Source organism: Macaca mulatta, chromosome 1 (genome assembly GCF_049350105.2).
Source record: "Macaca mulatta isolate MMU2019108-1 chromosome 1, T2T-MMU8v2.0, whole genome shotgun sequence".
Taxonomy (NCBI): Eukaryota; Metazoa; Chordata; class Mammalia; order Primates; family Cercopithecidae; genus Macaca; species Macaca mulatta.
The window spans coordinates 233072725-233092607 of record NC_133406.1 but is presented as its reverse complement, the minus strand read 5'-3'; the positions used below and the strand labels follow the sequence as shown (position 1 = coordinate 233092607).

General features: G+C 48.2%; 1 protein-coding gene across 36 annotated transcripts in view; it reads left to right on the top strand.

Moving 5' to 3' along the window:
• CAMTA1 (calmodulin binding transcription activator 1) overlaps positions 1-19883 on the top strand; it is a 973269-nt gene that overhangs the window by 904481 nt on the left and 48905 nt on the right. For 7 of the 36 annotated variants that reach the window (XM_028840394.2, XM_028840391.2, XM_077976438.1 and 4 more), the window contains exon 1: positions 2714-2945. The exons of 21 other annotated variants lie outside the window; for them this stretch is intronic. Coding sequence is in view for 5 of the 15 variants with exons in the window: in XM_077976340.1 (XP_077832466.1) it covers positions 3499-3628 (130 nt within the window). In the remaining 10 variants the exon portion in view is untranslated. Of the gene's footprint in view, positions 1-2713; positions 2946-3059; positions 3111-3399; positions 3629-19883 lie in introns of those variants that run through there. 8 more of the 36 variants (XM_077976340.1, XM_077976336.1, XM_077976401.1 and 5 more) reach the window with 3 other exon arrangements.

Here is a 19883-nt window from a genome sequence, read left to right as displayed (position 1 = left end):
ATACCACAAGGAACCACCTGTGGAGATTCAGTTCTAGGGCACTGGCAGAGCTCGGGGCACGCTTCAGGAGCACCCAGCTCATCCCGCCCTAGCTCTGACTTTCCAAGACAGGGACCCAAGGAAGCCTCCTGCTCCTGTGGTGCAGTGGGGACTCAAAGTGGTAGGCACTCCAGGAGAAGAATGAGCCCAGCTGAGGAACAGTACCAGGACATCCCCCATGCAGAAACATCACCCCAGGCTCCTGACCCCAACCCACTCAGCAGGGCTCAGCCAGTGCCTCCTGGGCTGCTGCAGTCATGACCCCACCTGTCCCACCTGCTCGGCAGAGGTGGGGCTGTGGAGGAAGGGTGAGGTACCCCTGAGGCCCCTCCTCAGACAGCTGGGATGCCAGGAGTGAACCCTGTGTCTGCCAAAAACAAAAACAAAACAAAACCAGGCAAAAGAACTTCCCCACCTGAGAGAAAAGACTGAAGATTTCTTCTCTTTAACTGGGTTTCAGGTGCCTGAACTGGATCCAAATCACCACCAGTTCCCTGGCACTTTAGAGTACAGAGGAAGGCGCTCTCTCTCCTGTCGGCCTCCACCCCTGCTGGTCTCTTCCTCACAAATCCATTCAGAGCAATTCAACAACCATCAGCTGAGCACTTACAGTGTGCCCCACCAGCACTGTGCAAGCTGCTGGGATAAGTCAGGCTTTGTTCTTGTTCTCAAGGAGATGAGGGCTGTCTTGCTCTTAGTGAAAAACAACTTTTAGAAACACTTTTTATTAATGTATAATGGACATATGGAAAAGTGCACATATTCTAAGTATGCAACTCAATGACTTTTCACAACTAAACCAGTGCCCAGGTCAAGATTAAAACAGCACCAGAAACCCAGAAGCCAGCCCCACCTCCAGCCACTCCTCCTCACCCCCAAGTACCCTGTTTTGGCAAAGCTGGCAACGGTAGCTAACTTTGATTGAATGTGCATCAGTGCCAGGCACTAGTACATGCACGTTCCACCTATTGATTCCTTTAACTCTCGCACCATAGCTATGAAGGCACAGACAGTGGGGAACACAGCTAGCAAGGAGCCCACTCTGAACCCAGGGGGTTGGTTTCCCGAGCCCACGTGTCCCTGATGACTACCCTTTCATTGCCGCCCTGCAAACAAACAGAACCCACTCACTGTGTACTACAACACCAACACATAACAAAGCTGGAGGTTCGGTTCTGCTGAGAGCGTCAGGAAAAGCCACTGAGGGTGGTCAGATTTGAGGTGGACCTTGATGAATGCATAGGAGTCTCCCCAGCAGATAAAGGGAAGCAGGTGCATAGCAAAGTTGGGGGGGGGGCGTGCAAGGGGTCCTGCGTGGTGACCCGGGGGGCGGGCGAGGGGTAGACAGGTGCAGTGGGAATACTGACCTAGAGCAGGATTGGAATATGTACTGGGGCTTTGCCAGGGCAGGCTTCGGAACAGGCGATTAACTTGCTCAGGTTTACAGTGGGTGGCAGCCCCCAAGGGAAGCCATGGACGATCTACCGGCACGGGCAGGGCCCAGCTTAGTCAGGGTGTCCTTCACGCGGCCTCTAACAAGCGATTCCTCATTGGGTGTACAGGCTTAAGGGCTCTGCAAATGTTGGGGTTGTTTCTGTGTGCGTTTGGGTAGGGTCAGAAAAGACTCCGCCCCCAATTTCGAGACACCTTTTTACCCAGATGGCAGACATGGCCGATTTTACAGATATTTGACTCTATATATATCTACATATCTGTATCTATCTATACATAACAAAAACAAAATAGGCGGTCTCATGACAAGTCTTGGGGTCAGGCACTTTCCCTGTGCGAGGCAGTGGGACTGCAAACAGCACAGGGAAAGAAGAAAGCGGGATCCGCTCGGGACGCCTGAGCCTCGATGAAGAGGTGCGGCTCGGGGTTTGTGGCCGGGGCGAGAGGCCCTCACGCAGAAGTCCCCGTGCGCAGGGCTGGAGCTGGAACTTTGGAACGCGGAGGTTAGACCCACAGGGTGGGCGAAGGTCCGCACTCCAGCTAAGGGGGTCGGGCGCCGCACTCCCCCAAAGCCGGAGCCGCCGCCACCGGCCCCGCCCACCGTCCTCCGCCCCGCCCTGGCCCTCCCCGGGTCCTCGGGCCCCGGCCCCCTCCTCCCGCCCGGCCCCCGCGCTCTCCAGCTCGTTGCGCAGCGCCGGCTCCTCCCGCCGGCTGCATTGCAGACGCCGCCGCCGCAGGGCGCGCCGGGGCCGCGCAGGGAGCCCGAGCCCGGGAACGCGGGTCCTCGGCGCGGAGCCTCGGGCGGCCCCGACGGCGCGGGGAGCCGGGCAGGGCGGACGCGGGGCGGCCCTGCGGGAAGGGGAACGAGCGGCCGGCGCGGGGTTCCTGGGGCCGTCGGCCCGGGCAACGGGTGCAGCCGTCGGGCTCCGAGCCGTCCCGGCCTCGAGGGGACCGTGGCCGCCCCCTTCGCGGGCCGTGCTGAGCCGGGCGGGCGGAGCGGCGGGGACCGTGTCGGAAGGGGCCGGGGCCCGGGTCTCGCGCGGGGACGCCCGGGGCGCGCTCCGCCCGCACCCTCCGGCCGGGACCCAGCCGTCCAGCGCGGCTCGGGCGCAGTTCCGGCGCAGTCCCCGCGCCGAGCGGCTCCGCGCCCCGCACCAGCCTCTGCCCGGCTCCGGGTGACGTCGCGTCCTCCCATTGGGCCACGCGGCCTGGGGGGTGGGGTCGGGTCCGGTGAGCTCACCGCCGCGCCCCGCCATTGGTCCGGGCGGCGCACTCGGGCAGTGGCGGGGAGACCGCGGTACCCGGAGCCCCGCGAGTCGTTCCAGCTGCGGCGAGTGGAGCTGAGCGGGCGCGGGGCCGGGCCAGGCCGGGCGGGGCCGGGCGGGGCGCGGGAGCCAGTGAGCGGCGGCTCGGCGCAAGCCTGACCGAGCGGGAGCCGAGCTCAGCAAGTCCGGGTGAGTGCGCGGCGGCGCGGGGCTAGGTGGAGGGCGCGTGCGGGCGAGGGCGGCGGCCGGCGGGGGCGCGCGCGGGGCGGGGGCGGGGCCGAGGCGTGGGGGGCACGCGTGCTCGCGAGCCGGGGGCGTGGTGCACGCGCTGCCACGCGTGTTTCTGGTGCGAGGGTGCGGTGCGGGGCCAGGCCGGGAGGGCGTGCGCGGGCCGGGCGTGTTTACGCGCGGCGGGGAGGGGCCGCGAGGGTGCGCGCGTTTCTGGCGCGAGTGGGGGGTGTGGGGATGCGGCGGACCCAGTGTGGGGGGTGTGTTTCTGGGGTGAGAGTGGGGAGTGAGTGTGAGGAGCAAGGGTGAGGGGCTGCGGGGAGGGTGTGCATTTGGCCGAGGAGTGGGTGGGAGACACGCGTGTCCATGCCGCGAGGGTGTGTCGACGCCCGATCCTGCGTGGGGCCTGGGGCTGTGTGTCTGGAGTGGCCAGGCGTGAGGGGCGCGCGTGTTTGTGCGAGGGGCGTGTGCGGCAGGTGTGAGCCACGCGTGTCCGGGCGCGCGCGCGGGCCGGATGCGCTTCTGGAGCAGTGCGCGGACGCGCGCGCGCGTCTGTGCCGGAGCGAGAGCAGGGACGAGCGTGTCGGGCGCGCGCGGGCGGGGCTGGGGCGGCGTCGGGGCGCGCAGGGGCTCGGCCCGCAGGAGTGAGTTCGGGGCGCGCGGCTTGTCCTCGCCGAGGGCTTTTGGGACCCAGCGCCGCCTCCTTCCCGCGGCGGGGGCGCGGTGTCCCTGGGCTGGCAGGTGCTGGGCGAGGTGTGGGCACAGCCCAGGGCTCCTCAGAGGGGTGCGGAATCGGGCGGCGGGGGACTGTCTCAGCCTGCAGCCCAGGGGAGCGGAGGGACGCTCGATTCACCCGCGTGCACAGTGCAGTCCCGAAAGTGGATGGAAGGCTCGGAGGAACTTCTGAGAGCTTTGCTTCCCTGCAGGCTGGCGACCGGAGAGCGCTTTCCACGCGCAGATGGGCCTGGATAGACGCTCGGGGTGGCCCTTTCACATTTTCGGAGCTCTGGTGATATGGTTTCTAGGTATTGCGCCTCTTTAGAGGTGGCGCTGAAGGCTTTCTGGTGTTTGAGACTTTTTTTATCTCTGTAGATTACCGCAGATGTCAAAAACATTTCCCTATAAATCGGGTATCAGAATAGATTTCTGAAATGATGATATTCTTGCAGACTATTTTCTTAATCAGTTGCCCCACCAGGGAGGGACGACAATTTTAAAGTCTGTTTTCTATTTTGCCCACTTTTACTTGATACGAGTTCTGTTGGCGGCCTGAAGTATCTAATCCCGGAAGCCGACTGAGTAACGTGAGAGGTGCCCTCAGATAACTACAGAAGTGCCTCCTCTGTTTGGTTGCTTGAATGAATGCATTATATTTTTTCCACCAGTGAGGCTTTTAAAAAATTGTACTCCCAAGTTTTATCGATAAAATATCTGGCTGTACATACAAGGAGTCTTTTTCTGTTACTACCTTGAGGAACGGAACTGTTTCGTTTCCCTACAGAATCTGTGTCTTATCGAGAAACTATTGCCGGGAACCGGATCAAGAGAAATGCATTATGCAGAAGCACTTTTCCTGCTGTGTGTTTAGAAAAAAAAAAAAAAAAGTTATTATTCCAAGACCAGAATTAGACACTAGCAAATTTATGTTTCTCTTTTTCTTTGTATTAGATTTAGAGAGTAATAATGTTTAATGTTCTAGAAAATAGCATTTACTTACAGCGTATGCATTTCCTAAATAAATGTAGCCTGGTAGTGAAAAGAAGCAGAGAACTGCTGTGTATTCCTGAGGGACCTTGATGAGGTCGTCCTGATTAATTATAATCTGAACAACTCAAATGGAAATACAGTATTTCATGCACTCGTTAATAACAGTCTTGTTTGTATTATTTAAGGATTTGGCTTTGGTGATACCCTGGCGGACGCATTATTTCAGGCTATTCTTTTTTTTTTTTTTTTGAGATAGAGTCTCACTCTGTTGCCCAGGCTGGAGTGCAATGGCATGATCCCAGCTCACCACAACCTGCACCTCCCGGGTTCAAGTGATTCTCCTACCTCAGTCTCCCGAGTAGCTGTGACTACAGTTGCATGTCACCATGCCCGACTAATTTTTGTATTTTTAGTAAAGATGGAGTTTCACTATGTTGGCCAGGCTGGTCTTGAACTCCTGACCTCGTGATCCGCCCGCCTCAGCCTCCCAAGTGCTGGGATTACAGGTGTGAGCCACCGCGCGTGGCCCAGGCTTTTCTTTAGTCTTCTATTTAGGACTGAACTGGCCTTTACTAAGAGCTGTTATTGCTGCAGTATGTTCATGGGGAGCTGTTGTAGAATCCAGTACGTGAATAACAAGTGGAACTGAGAATTATTTTCTTCATATGAGAAAGGTAGTGAAGTTAAAGAATTGGTTGACATGAAAGTTTCCCGAGTGAAAGGTGTGAGGCTCTTTTGAAACAGGTTTCACTCTGTCGCCCAGGCTGGAGTGCAGCGGCACGATCATGGCTCAGTGCAGCCTCCACCTCCCGGGCTTAGGTGATCCTCCCGCCTCAGCCTCCTGGGTAGCTGGGACTACAGGCGCACACCACCATGCCCGGCTAATTTGTATTTTTTGTGGAGACAGGGTTTCTCCATGTTGCCCAGACTGGGCTCAAACTCCTGAGCTCAAGTGAACCACCCACCTCAGCCTCCCAACGTGCTGGGATTATAGGCATGATGGTTGGAGAAGTTCAGGTGTGATGTATTGAATTACATTAAAAGCCACATGTTAATATTAGTCACATTTAACATTTCAGAATTGTTAGCCTGCTGGGTGACACCACTGCATAGTGTCACATCATGTCATGGGGATGTTGGCATTCATAGTCATGGAGACCTTCAGTTAGAGTCTTACCCTCTTCTTGAATGAATTGCCCTAAAGTCAAATGACCATCTTTTCTTTGCTGTTCTCTTATGTGACTACATTTGGGTTAACATGACAGGCAGACAGGGAGATGCCTTCACCATCAGAAAATAGTTACTCTTCACCCCACAAGCAGTATAACAAGTGACTCATTAAAACCAGGGTATGATACCTTGTGAATAGTAACTTTAAAAATAGGGCCTGGTGTGGTGGCTGACACCTGTAATTCTAGCACTTTGGGAGGCCGAGGCAGGTGGATCACTTAAGCCTAGGAGTTCAAGACCAGCTTGGGCAACATGGAGAAACCCCGTCTCTACAAAACATACCAAAATTAGCCAGGTGTGGCAGTGCATGCCTACAGTCGCAGCTACTCAGGAGGCTGAGGTGGGAGGATCACCTGAGCCCAGTAGGTGGAGGTTGCAGTGAGCTGTGATTGTGCCATTGCACTCCATCCTGAGCAACAGAGTGAGACCCCATCTCAACAAGAGAAAACGAAACAAAAAGCCAGGCGTGGTGGCTTTAACCTCTAATGTCTGCAGTTTGGGAGGCCAAGGCGGAAGGATCGCTTGAGCCCAGGAGTTCAAGGCTGCAGTGAGCCATGATCATGCCACTGCTCTGCAGCCTGGGCAACAGCAAGACCCTGATTCAAAAAAAAAAGAAAAAGAAAAAGACAGTGGAGGGGGAGAATGCCAGGATGATCTTGTTTAATGCTTCATTTCAGTAAAGTTCCTTTCATAGACTAACTGAAATTTTAGTTTATAAAGTATCGTGATCCCTGTAATTTGTTTAATTTTATATTGTTTTGTAAATATTGAAAATAGAGCATAGTTTTAGACATGATGTGAAGAGACTGGTCAACTCATCTTTGAAGCACCTACTATACATCCGTTGCTTAGCAACTTAAAACTAGTAAGTTAAATATTGCTTTGAGGAAGATAAGGCATAAGGAGTTTAATGAAGGTAAATGTGTCTGGGAGTTAAAGTGCTGATCATAAAGCTACATAATGTTTTTGTAATGTGGCAAGTGAGGATAAGCCATGTAAATGAATTTATCCGTTGTATTAAACTAGTATTTATCAACTGCTAAAATTAATCAGTCTCTGCATTTTTCCACCTGTCTTGTTTCACCTGACTTTCACCACCCCATACGTCATATTTCGCTCTCCAGCTGGCCTCGCCCCGTCACCAGCCACACGGCATGAGTCCTCTGTCACACGCAGCCAGGCTGGTGTGCTGGTGTGCCTACCCTCACCCATACTCCGTGTTACATTCTCTCTCTTTTTTTCTCTGAGCCTCACTCAAGTCTTATTAATGAAGCTTTTCTTCTCACCACCCAGATTAGATGAACAGCTGTTTATGGGGTGCGGAGGGGCGGCGCCTAAGCTGTATCTTCCACTATGCCTAGCATCATGCCAGCCGGGAGTTGAAGTTTCATGAATACTGTTAGTTGGCAAAGAAATTATCCAGCGTGATGCTACTCATTGGATAGGGTGAGGAGACTGTCACAAAATGTGTTTCTTCAAGCCCAACACAAACCTGATCCTACTGTGTGCCTTCATGCCTTCGGTTCGGTCTTGCCTGTTGGTCATTTAGGCACAGACTCCAAATGATCTGCCATGCAGGTCAGTTCAAGCAGGAGCGAAAGGAGTCGAAAGTCAATTTATGTGAATATGAGTCTGAAGCCAACTGGTGGATGTGAGTTTTCACTTAAGTGGTCTTGAGGTGGCCCTAAAAATCCTGGACACTACCAGTGTAAAATAGGCCTGACACCTGAATCATTTTCCCAGACTTAGAAGATTGGCCAGAAGCCACTGTCTAGGGATGTGTGTAGGTAACAGCTGTTTTCTTTCATATAATACAGCAGGATGGGCACTGAGTGTTTCAGCTCCACCATTCACTCAGTGAGAAGCCTTATGTAAATTATCTTGTCTCTCTGGCTCTCTTGCCTGTTTTCCAAACCCATTAGTGGTTCAGAAAAGCATGGTCACCATCATCAGATTTTAAAATCAGAGTGCATTGCATATAGTAAGAGTAAGTATTGGTTTGGGAAGCTTTTGTTTCCATATGGGGGAGTGTGTGCTGGCTTCTATTTCTTTCTGTGGACCACAGTTTTAAAAAGTTGAAAGCCACCAGACTGGATATTTCCTAATTCTCTTTCAATTCAGCTGTTCTGCTGTGATTCTCTTCTGTGGTATGTGTCTGTTGTGACGCCGCATTTAGCAGTCACCTAAGGCCCGAAAGAGTTAAGATATCTCCATATGTATGAATTCAACAGATAGTCTCCAGCCAGGCCAGAGCTCAGTATACCTTTCCTTGTCTTACTGAATGTTTGGGCAGTCAACATTGAATCAGTGTTTCGAATAAGCAAGACAGTTTATTGTTGCTGTCATTTATCACATGTTTTGTAGAGAAATTGTAATAACATTTGTATACTAAGGTATATTTAATGATATTGAATAGCAATTTTTTATTTATAAGTGGAAGCAGAACTCTTCTAATTACTTAGCAAAAGGATCTACATTTCAGTTAATAGATTGACTTTTTATTTACTTTTTTTGTTTTTTTTTTTTTTTGAGACAGAGTCTCACTCTGTCGCCCAGCCTGCAGTGCGGTGGCGCAATCTCGGCTCACTGCAAGCTCCGCCCAGGTTCACGCCATTCTCCTGCCTCAGCCTCCTGAGTAGCTGGGACTACAGGCACCTGCCACCATGCCCGGCTAATTTTTTTGTATTATTAGTAGAGACGTGGTTTCACCGTGTTAGCCAGGATGGTCTCGATCTCCTGACCTCACGATCCACCCGCCTTGGCCTCCCAAAGTGCTGGGATTACAGGAGTGAGCCACTGTGCCCGGCCTACTTTTTTTTTTTAATTTTAGTTTTTCAGACAGTGTCTTACTGTGTCACCCAGACTGGAGTGCACTGGCACCATCTTGGCTCACTGTAACCTCTGCCTCCCAGATTTAAGCTATTCTGGTGCCTCAGCCTCCCAGGTAGCTGGGATTACAGGCATGCACCACGACACCCAGCTAATTTTTGTATTTTTTGGTATAGATGGGTTTTGCCTTGTTGGCCAGGCTGGTCTGGAACTCCTGGCCTCAAGTTAGCCATCTGCCTCAGCTTCCCAAAGTGCTGGGATTACAGGTGTGAGCCCCTGCACCCGGCCAATAGATCGACTTTAGCCTCTTCCAGCTCTTCCAGCTGCACGTGACAGAGCTCCACCTCAGACTGGCTTATATCAAAAAGGGAACTTGGCCAAGTGTGGTGACTCACACCTGTAGTCCCAGCACTTTGGGAGGTCAAGGCAGGAGGATCTCTTGAGGCCAGGAGTCTGAGACTAGCCTAAGCAACATGGCAAGACCTCATCTTTAAAAAAAATTTAAAACAAATAGCTGGACACAGTGGCACACGCCTATAGTCCCAGCTACTCGGGAGGCTGAAGCAGGAGGATTGCTTGAGCCCAGGAGTTTGAGGCTGCAGTGAGCCACAATTACACCACTGCCCTCCAGCCTGGGTGACAGCAAGACCCTGTCTCAAAAAAAAAAAAAAAAGGAATTTATTGACTCTTATGAAGTCCAGAATTAGTGTTGTCTTCAGATAGAACTGGCTCTAGATGCTCAATGATGTCATTAGGCCTCCCCCACTGCCCCCACCCCACTCTCCTCCTCTATGTTAATTTTATTCTCAAGCAGGGAAGGGTCCTCAGTATGGCAGCAAGATGGCCCACTCTGAGCTCCAGGCTTATTGTCTGCCAGATTACCAGATGTCTCCAGGAAGACAGCTCTTCTTTCCTTGTAGTTCCAGGAAATGTGTCATCCTTATTGGCCCATCTTGAGTCACGTGTCTAATCTCTTGAATAAGGGGACATGGTCCTCTCATTTGTAAGGCCTGGCTCATACACCCCTGCAGCCAAGAATTGGGCTCTGTGCCACCTAAACCAGGTGCACTTCCTTAGTTCAGGCTGCTCTAACAAAGTACCATGGACAGGTGTCCTGTAAACAACAGAAATTTATTTCTCATAGTTCTGGAGGCCGAAAGTCCAAGTGCCAGCATGGTGTGAGGGTCACTTCTGGGTTGTAGACTGCCAGCTTCTTGCTGTATCTTTACAAGGTGGAAAGAGGGCAAGTTGCTCTCTGGGCTCCCTTTTATAAGGGCACCCATATTTAATCCCATTCATGAGGGCTGTACTCTCAAGACCTAATCACCTTCCAGAGGCCCCACTTCCTAATACCATCACATTGGGAGTTGGGATTTTAACACAGGAATTTTAGGAAGACATAAACATGCAGTCCATTGCACTCCCCCAGGAAGAAGCAAGGTGCCCTGATCAGGGAAGAAGGAAGGGATGCTAGGGGGGCCGACTGTGAAGGAACCGGTAGGTGTTGGTCTTCACACTTGATCATCATAGTCCTAAAGAAAACACCATCCTGAAGCCACAGAAACTCACTGTAGGGCTTTCTTCCTTGCTTTTATTCTCATGGTCCCATTTAAAATGAGAAAGAGGAACCAGAACCCATCACCTTTTAGTGAATCTTTAAATGGATATTGACTAACAATTTCCTAGGACCATTTCCAGAAAGTATAGTTCAATTCCTTAGTATTATACAATGTGGTTTGGATTAATCACCAAAGAATGTATTTAAATATCCTCTTTTCTAGTGAAAGAAACGATGTCACTCTAGCCAGAACCAATGCCCCTGGCGTGCGTGTGTGTGTGTGTGTGTAAGATGTTTTATCTAATGTAAAAGATAGGAAGTACTTAGCCGAAAACTGATGATTCTGAAAGCTTTTAAATCAGTTGAATAACATTTCCCAGGAAAACAGTGCAATAAATGGCAGGTAGGTTCCCAGGCTAGCCTGAGAACAAAAACCTTGTGGGACCCACTATAGATACTCTGCATTTGCAGGAGAAAAATAATTAAAATAATGTGTGTGCACGCATATATACGTACTATAAAACATAGAACTACATAATCTATACAGTCAATAAATAACATACAAGTATGTGTTGCAAAACAAGTGAAAGAGTGAACCTCACATTTACATATTAAGTGATGCTGCTTAAATAAGGAAATATATAAAATAACTTTGGTAAATGGAAACAGTTTTGGTGAAGATTCTTAATTCACAGGGTAGAACTCAATAAAGTTGGATAAAGTAAGTAATAAATTTATTGATAACCTAACTCCAACATTATTCATTGTAATTATTATTATTTTATTTTTTTTGAGATAGGGTCTGACTCTGACACCCAGGCTGAAGTGCAGTGGCACGATCTCAGCTCACTGCAACTCCCACTGCCCAGGCTCAAGTGATCCTCCCACCTCAGCCCCCCAAGTAGCAGGGACTACAGGTGTGCATCACTGTGCCCTGCTAGTTTTTGGACTTTTTGTAGAGACAGGGTTTCATATGATGCCCAGGCCGGTCTTGAACTCCTGAGCTCAAGCAGTCCACCTGCCTCACCTCCCCAAGTGCTAGGATTACAGGCCTGAGCCACCACACCCAGCTCAATCTTACTTTTTATCCCAAATGGAACAAAGAAAGAGACTGAAAGAAATCTTTCTGAAGTGCCTCAGATAATTAAAACAAGGATAGTCCATTTTCATACCGCTATGGAGAAATACCTGAGACTGGGTAATTCATAGAGAAAACAGGATTTAATGGCCTCAGTTCCACATGGCTGGGGTGGTCTCACAATCATGGCAGAAAGTGAAGGAGGAGCAAAGGCACGTCTTACATGGCAGCAGGCGAGAGGATGTGTGCAGGAGAGCTCCCCTTTATAAAACCATTGGATCTCATGAATCTTATTCACTATCACAAGAACAGCATGGGAAAAATCCACCCTTATGATTCAGTTACCTCCGACTGGGTCCTGCCCACGACACATGGGAATTATGGAAGCTACCATTCAAGATGAGATTTGGGTGGAAACACAGCCAAACCGTATCAGGAGAGGGTGGGTTAAAGAAGTGATTCTGTCTGTCAAACGTTATCTGAAGTGGAATTAACTGACCACACACAGTGAGTGAGGGAGTCTCCCGAGATGGGAGAGAGGTAATGGTAGTGGGGAGACGTTGGGTCAAACCATTTCCCACACTGATCTCTGGGTAGCATGCACCATACATCCACATAGTTTTATTGGAGTCTGCGCTAGGCTGGAGTAGCACCTGAGCCTGATGAGAAAAAGAGGAAGAGGAAGAGTGTGGACCGAGACTTTCCTAACTCGGAGACTGTCTATATCAAAAAGGTATCCTTAGGGCTAGTTTCCTTCCCAAACTCTTCCGTGGGAACGTTACTTTCAGGAAATGCTTATAAGAACTGCCCCCCACCCCACAAAAAGGTTCACATAAGTTTAGGAAACACATCTACTATTGATGATTATCAGTTTATAGCATGTGTTAGCATATTCGGGTTCAGAAAAGTCTTCCCTTAATGAAGTGTAAATGTGTTTGTGTTTCACTTAGTATTTCCAAAACATCTTTGATAAAACATTTTGTGTTTGCTGATCAATAGCTGATGGGAAATGTTCCACAGAATGCAACCTGGGAAATGCTTCAGTAGATAGACCATCCTCACAAAATAGTTCTGAGGCTGTGACATGGTTCTATGAGCCCTCAGAAATTGAATGCAAGATGTCATATGTACGTGTGTTTCTAGGAGAGGACTCACAGTCTTTATAATTGTCAAAGAGCCCCTGAACAAAAAAGCATAAGAATTGTTGTTAAGGGCTCTTTTCTAGCAAGGGAAGTTCAGTTTCTCTTAAATTTCTCTCATCTGTATATTTCATATCAGCATAGGGGATATTGCCCGGTGAGCACTGCAGTCACTTGGGTCGACACTGAAGAGGCCAAGTTATGAACAGGGGCTGAGTGGTTTCTTGATTATTGTGTTTATGGTTGAACAGATTTTAAAATTGGCAGCTGCTCTCTTTCCACCAAGAATTGTGGAAAGATATTATCTATGCAGAACACTGACTTTTAGTCAAACTCCAGATACATTTATTTCTGAAAACAGGAGAAAGTAACATGTTGTTTCATTGCAGTAAGGAGACTTCTTTAAAAGTGAAGGCCCACTGACCTGCAGAAGAGAATGTTGAGTGTGATTTAGTCATGTGCAACTTAAAACCAACGAACTATGGAAAGCTTTTCCTTAAAGAAATTTAAAACATCCAACTCATCTATGGTCAGATTTAGAAATCAGCATGTATTCTTCTGGATGGTCTACCCTTAAACCAATTCATCAGAGAGCTGTGAAGTTGGACCTACATTGAACTTTTGATGAATTGCTTTGATGAAATGGTGCTTTGGTGTTCTTTAATACCAAACAGTAATAAACAGTCACTTGAAACCTAGTAGTCCCTTTGTCACAAGGATGTTGAAATCTGTGAAATTACAACATCTTTTTTTTTTTTTTTTGAAGGCAGTCTTGCCTTGTCGCCCAGGCTCTGGCATTGGGCACCATCTCGGCTCACTGCAAGCCTCTGCCTCCTGGGTTCAGGTGATTCTCTTGCCTCAGCCTCCCGAGTAGCTGGGACTCCAGGTGCGTGTCACCACACCTGGCTAATTTTTGTATTTTTAGCAGAGATGGAGTTTCGCCATGTTGGTCAGGCTGGTCTCAAACTCCTGACCTCAGTTGATCTGCCCGCTTTGGCCTCCCAAAGTGCTGGGATTACAGGCGTGAGCCACCACGTTCGGCCCACAGCATCCTTCTTATTAGGACCTGTGGGAGAAATTTATTTCAGATCTTAGTACCAAGGAAAGTCATGCTATCCAAAGCAACTGACGTAGTGTGATCTTGAAACTCACTGCCCCCCTTTTTGCTTTGTTTGCTACATTCAGCCCAACTTGGGACTCACATTTCACTATTTTAGAGACTTTAGTCTGTGTTTTCTGTGAAACAGTATTACCGGAGCTTGCTTTTATTCTTGTCTCTAAAATCATGAGTCCTGACTTTGCCTAATCTGCTGTTAATCACAAGTATTTTTGTTAGCCACCTCACACAGGATTGTTACCAGTTAAGTGAGAGCAGGCAGGGAAATAAAGAGGCTCAGGGGGAATGGGCTGGGACAGGGAAGGAAAATCAGGAAAAGCAAGGAAGATCAGAAAACAGACTAAGGAGCGTCTGGAGGTATTAGGGATTCAAGAGAGAGGATTCTCAGAAACGGTGCACAGTGCCACCGGAGTTGGCTATTAACATTTTGTTCCATTATTTAACTGCTCCCTTAACCACTTGGGGAGTTTCTATAAGGATCTGCAGATTGCATAGCCCCTGAAACTGGATGCAGTCAAGCTGCATCCCACAGCCACACACTTTTTTAAAAATTTATTTATTTATTTTGAGGCACGGCCTCTCTCTCTGGGCCAGACTGGAATGCAGTGGCACAATCATGGCTCACTGCAGCCTTGAACTCCTGGGCTCAAGTGATCCTCCCGCCTCAGCCTCCCAAAGTGCTGGGATTACAGGTGTAGCCACTGTGCCAGCCACATCCCCCTTTCACAGAAAGCACCCTTAAGTGTTTTGCTTTTCTCCCTAATCCGAGGGATGCTTTAATGCTGGCCTCAGTAATTCATGTATTTGTTCAGGCCTCACTGATTTGAAATTTGCAAAAATTAAAGGATGATTCTGGTCTAGGGGTAGGGTGCCAAGGGATACTCAGAGGAACTGAGTGCCATGCCGGCATGGGAGAGCAGTCCTTGATGTATTCTGATGTGGCATATGGAGCCGAGACGTGAAAGAATCCTCACAGACATCGTGACACTATTCAAAAGAAGCTTAATGACTAAATATTTTCTAAAACCCTGTGCTTCCCTTGGGGAAATAGTTTATTTCTGAATAAAATATTTACGTGGTATATTGACTTTTTAAAAATACATCTATTTATCAGAAAGGTCTATGATGAATTATAAAATTGTTTTGCTTTGTTTTATTTTGTTTTTGAGACAAGGTCTCACTCTGTTGCCTGGGCTGGAGTGCAGCAGCATGATGGAAGCTTGCTGTAACCTCCACCTTCTGGGCTCATGTGATCCCCCCATCTCGACCTCCAGAGGAGCTGGGTCTACAGGCACATGCCACCATGCCCAGCTAATTTTTTTATGTTTTGTTGAGACAGGGTCTTACTGTGCTGCCCAGGCTGGTCTCCAACTCCTGAGTTCAAGTGATCCTGCTGCCTCAGCCTCAAAGTGCTGGAATTTCAGGCATGAGACACTGTGCCCAGCTAATATTCTTAAATCCTTTTATCTGTTAGGACCTATTTTATTAGCCCCTAATAATAAAGATAAAATATTGGACAGATATTTTATCCAGAATACAGGTATTTATTTTAAAATATATACATTTCTTTCTACTAAGTTGGGAAGGACTTGTTTACCTGTATGTTTTCCAGATTTTATAGCACTATGAAAAATATTATAATTAATCAACTTGTGAGTTCTGGAGCAGAAGTTTCTCTATGTAGAATCCAGTGTTTAGAAAAATACATATTTTTGAAACATCTTGGGCTTTAATGCTCACAAGTTAGCAAGACAGTTAGGACCATCTGTGCAGATGGTCCCCCTACAATTAGTTCTGAGGGCCAAGCCTTGCCAATAGCAGTCCCAACTAACGTATGGAGAATGCGTTTGACACAACTAGTGAGGATCCAGCAATCCCACCACTGGGTACGTAGCCAAAGGAAATGAAATTAGGATGCCGGAGAGAGATGTGCACTCCCATGTTTATTGCAACACTGTTCACAATGGCCAGGATACGGCAGCACCCTGAGTGTCCATCCGCGGATGGATGTGTAAGGAAAATGTGGTCTGTGTCTACAGTGGAGTACTATTCAGCCGTAAAACAGAATGAAATCCTGCCATTGCCAATATCAGAACTCAATATGGACAGCATTCTGTGAAGTGAAATAAGCCAGGCACAGAAAGACAAATGCCACATGATCTCACTCTGAGGCGGAGTCTAAAAAAGTTGATCTCATGGCGGTGGACAATAGAATAGTCATTACCAGAGGCTGGGAATGGGGATGTTGGGGAGATATTGATCAGAGAATGTGTATTTATGGTTAGACAGGAGGAATCAGCTCGAGAGATTATTGTACAGCCTGGTGACTCGAGTTCATCATGATATATTCTTGAACATTCCAAAGAGGGTAGACGTTAAATGCCCTCACCACAAAAATGATAGCTATGTCATTGTTTAATGAACAAATGTACTCCATAGTACATTTGTACATAGTACATTACTATGTAGTGCATTTGTTAATTAACTAGATTTAATCTTTCCACAACGTGCATGTACTTCAAAACATCAGATTGTATGCATTAAATACGTACCATTTATGTCCATGTAAAAAAAAATTTGAGGCCAGGCATAGTGGCTCACACCTGTAATGTCAGCACTTTGGGAGGCTGAGGCAAGAGGATCACTTGAGCCCAGGAGCTCACTATGGGCAACATAGTGAAACCCTCCCTCTACCAAAAATACAAAAAATTAGCCAGGCATGGTGGTGCATGGCTGTGGTCCCAGCTACTTAGGAGGCTAAGGCAGGAGGATTTCTTGAGCCCAGGAGATAGAGGCTGTGGTGAGCCATGTTTGCACCAGTGCACTCCAGCCTGAGCAACAAAGTGATACCCTGTCTAAAAATAAAAATAAAAACTGATATATTCGTATTAGCTAAAAGGTGGCCCTGAAGGAGCTGCTTTTAATAGCTTGGCTGAAAAAAAAAGCCCATCATAGAAATGACTCATGGAAACAAATATTTGTTCTACGTATTATTCTGTGCCTTGTCCTTCTTGAAGTTCACATTGTATATTTCAGACAGTTGAGATTAAATCATTTAGTCAGTAAATACTTACAGAGGGCCTACTGTGCACCAGGAACTCTGCTAGGCCTCAGGAATGTAGCAGTGAACTGGGATGAACGTAGTCACTGGCCTCACTGAGCCAACACAGTTTCTGTACGTTCACGTATAGGAGACAAAGGCTCATATCGTGCTAGGTTTTTGTAGTCCTGGTGGCTCACAACTTGAGTTGTCTTGTTCACCCTTAGTTCCCTAGAGCCTTGGCACAGTCCTAGCCAGCAGTGGGCATTCCGTAAACATTTGTGGAATGAGTGTGTTCTGGCCGGAGTCTCCGTAGCTCTTCCCCAAGGATTTCAGGTGGTGGTTTGATCATGCTGGGCGCCGCCAAACAATCCGCGGGTGCTTAGTTATTGCATCCATGCCTCCTGACAGTTCCTGTGCACTTTGTCGTTTCTGTCTTTGCAATTTCCCTTCTCAAGTGTTAGGATTTTCATTTTCCATTTTTCTTTATATAAACCGTTGAAATCACGCCTTCATGTCCAGGTTAGATCCTTCATTGTTCATCTCCAGGTCTCATTACAGCACTTTTTTTTTTTTTTTTTTTTTTTGAGACAGGATCTTGCTCCGTCACCCAGGCTGGAGTGCAGTGGTGCCATCTCAGCTCACTGCAGCTTCTGCCCCCCAGGTTCAGGCGATTCTCCTGCCTCAGCCACCCGGGTAGCTGAGAATACAGGCACATGCTACCATGCCCGGCTAATTTTTGTATTTTTAGTAGAGACGGATTTCCCTGTGTTTCTCAGGCTGATCTTGAACTCCTGTCTTCAGGTGATCCGCCTGCTATGGCCTCCCAAAGTGAGGGGATTACAGGCGTGAGCCTGGCCAGCACTTTTTTTGTTTTTTAAAGACCTCATTAGTCTTAGGAGTAATATGCTTTCTCCATTCTTCTGTATTCCTTTCACTAGTCTTACTTTAGAATGTCTCAATTTTTGTTTATGATATTTCTGATTTTCACTGCACTGAAACTATTGAGGCAGTGTGCTCCAAACTTGTTGCTTTCTGCAAAGTTAGCCGGCTTTAAGATGTTCTCCTCTGTTGTAGACTCGTTAAAGGTAGGTGCAGAATCTGTATCGGAGTTCCAAAGCTCTTTTGTACTTCATGCTGATTAGCTGCAGTTTTCCTACCTTCCTACCTTTGTCTTAGTTGGGTTTGTTACTTCACTCACAGCAGAGTTGGCTCCTGTGTGGCGGCGGTGCCGTCGGTGCTCGAGACTGTGTTGTGATGTGGCTGCCTGAATGTTCCGTGGAGAATAGGTTTGAGATTTTCACCCTGAGACACCCTTAGCTCTAGTCTTGACATATTTCAAATGAGAAGTGATCGTCAATTTGCTTTGCTGCCCTTGTAACATTTTGTCTAATCGCTGTTGGTCCGTGGTTTTGGCAGCATCCTGAATGATGTTTCTTAACGAGTCCAAGACTGAATATGGGGATAATGTAAAACAAAGACCAGGAAGAAGAAATATGGATCCAGAATTACCGCAAATGAAGAAAGCCTAAGCAGCATTGCTCATTGCCATTTCTAGTGTTTCGGTATACAGAGTCAGAGAGTTTTTAAAAAGGGGAGTATGGCAGTTTTTTCTACGGCTAAATTTAGCCATTGCTTTGGAAAATCAGAGTGGTACAGCTTGTGCCTTATCTCCACCCGGCCCTTACCCTTCCCTCTGCACTTGGACATCTTAAACGGCTTGCCAGGGAGGAGCAGCTTAATATACTCTTGTGGCCCCATTTATTCTGGGAGGGAATTAAGTGACTTCATTTTCCCTGTCCTTCTGAGCTTCCTAAAAAATTTAGGAGACTTCCTAAGCAGCGCTCACAGCACTCTACCGAAATAGTTGCAGGCATGCCTCCTTTGCCTCCTCAGCCCTCCCTGCCAGGGCAGCCAAGGGCTGTAAGTGGAATGAGAGATGGATGGCAGCGGGGGAGCACATGTGCACTTGAGCTACAAATAACGTGTTTTAAAATAGCAGATGGTATTTGACGATTGCTTCTTCATTCACTTACCTGCCAAGGCAAAACTTTTTCTTCTCCTCTGGCAACAGGACCCGAGTGGCTCAGTTCAGATGCTTTTCAGCATTTCATCTATCGGTTTATTATAGCTAGGTAACACACAGATACTTTTGTAATAACGAGTTCTCGTGTTTGCTGATATTATTCATTAGCTGATGTGCAGGCATTTATGTTCATGGACACTTTCTGGGGCTGTTCTAGAAAGTGTTTCTTTTGTTTAACCCAATTGAAACCTCATGTTATACAACAGTTGAACCTGGCTGACTTGTTAAACATTTTGGTAACTAACGAAAGTCACTCCTTTCATTGAGGGGGGTTGCCAGTCATTTGTATTCCAAATAGTCCATTTTTCTCCTGAAAAGGGGGAACATCTCAAAGTTAGGGGTTGGGTGTTTTTTTTGTTTTGTTTTGTTTTTTGTTTTGTTTTGTTTTGTTTTTGAGGCAGAGTCTCACTCTGTCGCCCAGACTGGAGTGCAGTGGTGCGATCTCAGCTCGTTGCAACCTCCCTCTCCCGGGTTCAAGCAATCCTCCTGCCTCAGCCTCCTGAGTGGCTGGGACTACAGGCACCTACCACCATGCCCGGCTAATTTTTGTATTTTTAGTAGAGACGGGGTTCACCGCATTGGCCAGGGTGGTCTCGAACTCCTGACCTCAAGTGATCCGCCCGTCCCAGCCTCCCAAAGTGCTGGGATTACAGGATTGGTATTTTTCATGCGAAACTCTGTGGCTATAGAAAAGTGACACTGCTGGGAAGTTCCAGTGTGTGCCTGTGAAGAAGTCAGCTCATTCCCAGCCTTGCTTCTAGAGTCTTCACCGTAACTACCTGGTTTCCTTCCCTGAGTTGAAAGCAGACCGCAGCCAGCCGGGCAGACACACTTGCTTTCCAAGTCAGCTCTGCTGGGCTTGGATCACTTTGACCATCCTCTCTTGCCCCTGGACAGGTGATAAAACTGCTCATTGGTGTATGAGCCACCTGGACTGCACTGTGGGGAGCGGAGGCTGCTCAGGGTTCTTGCCCCAGAGTTTGGATGACCTCATCAATAAATAGGCTTCCAGGAGTTTAAATTAGAAAATAATCCTTTCCACACGCACTCACTCTCTGGATGGTGCTAGGGATTCAAGACAAGGTCCCTGCTTTCAAAAAGCTCACATTCTAGCC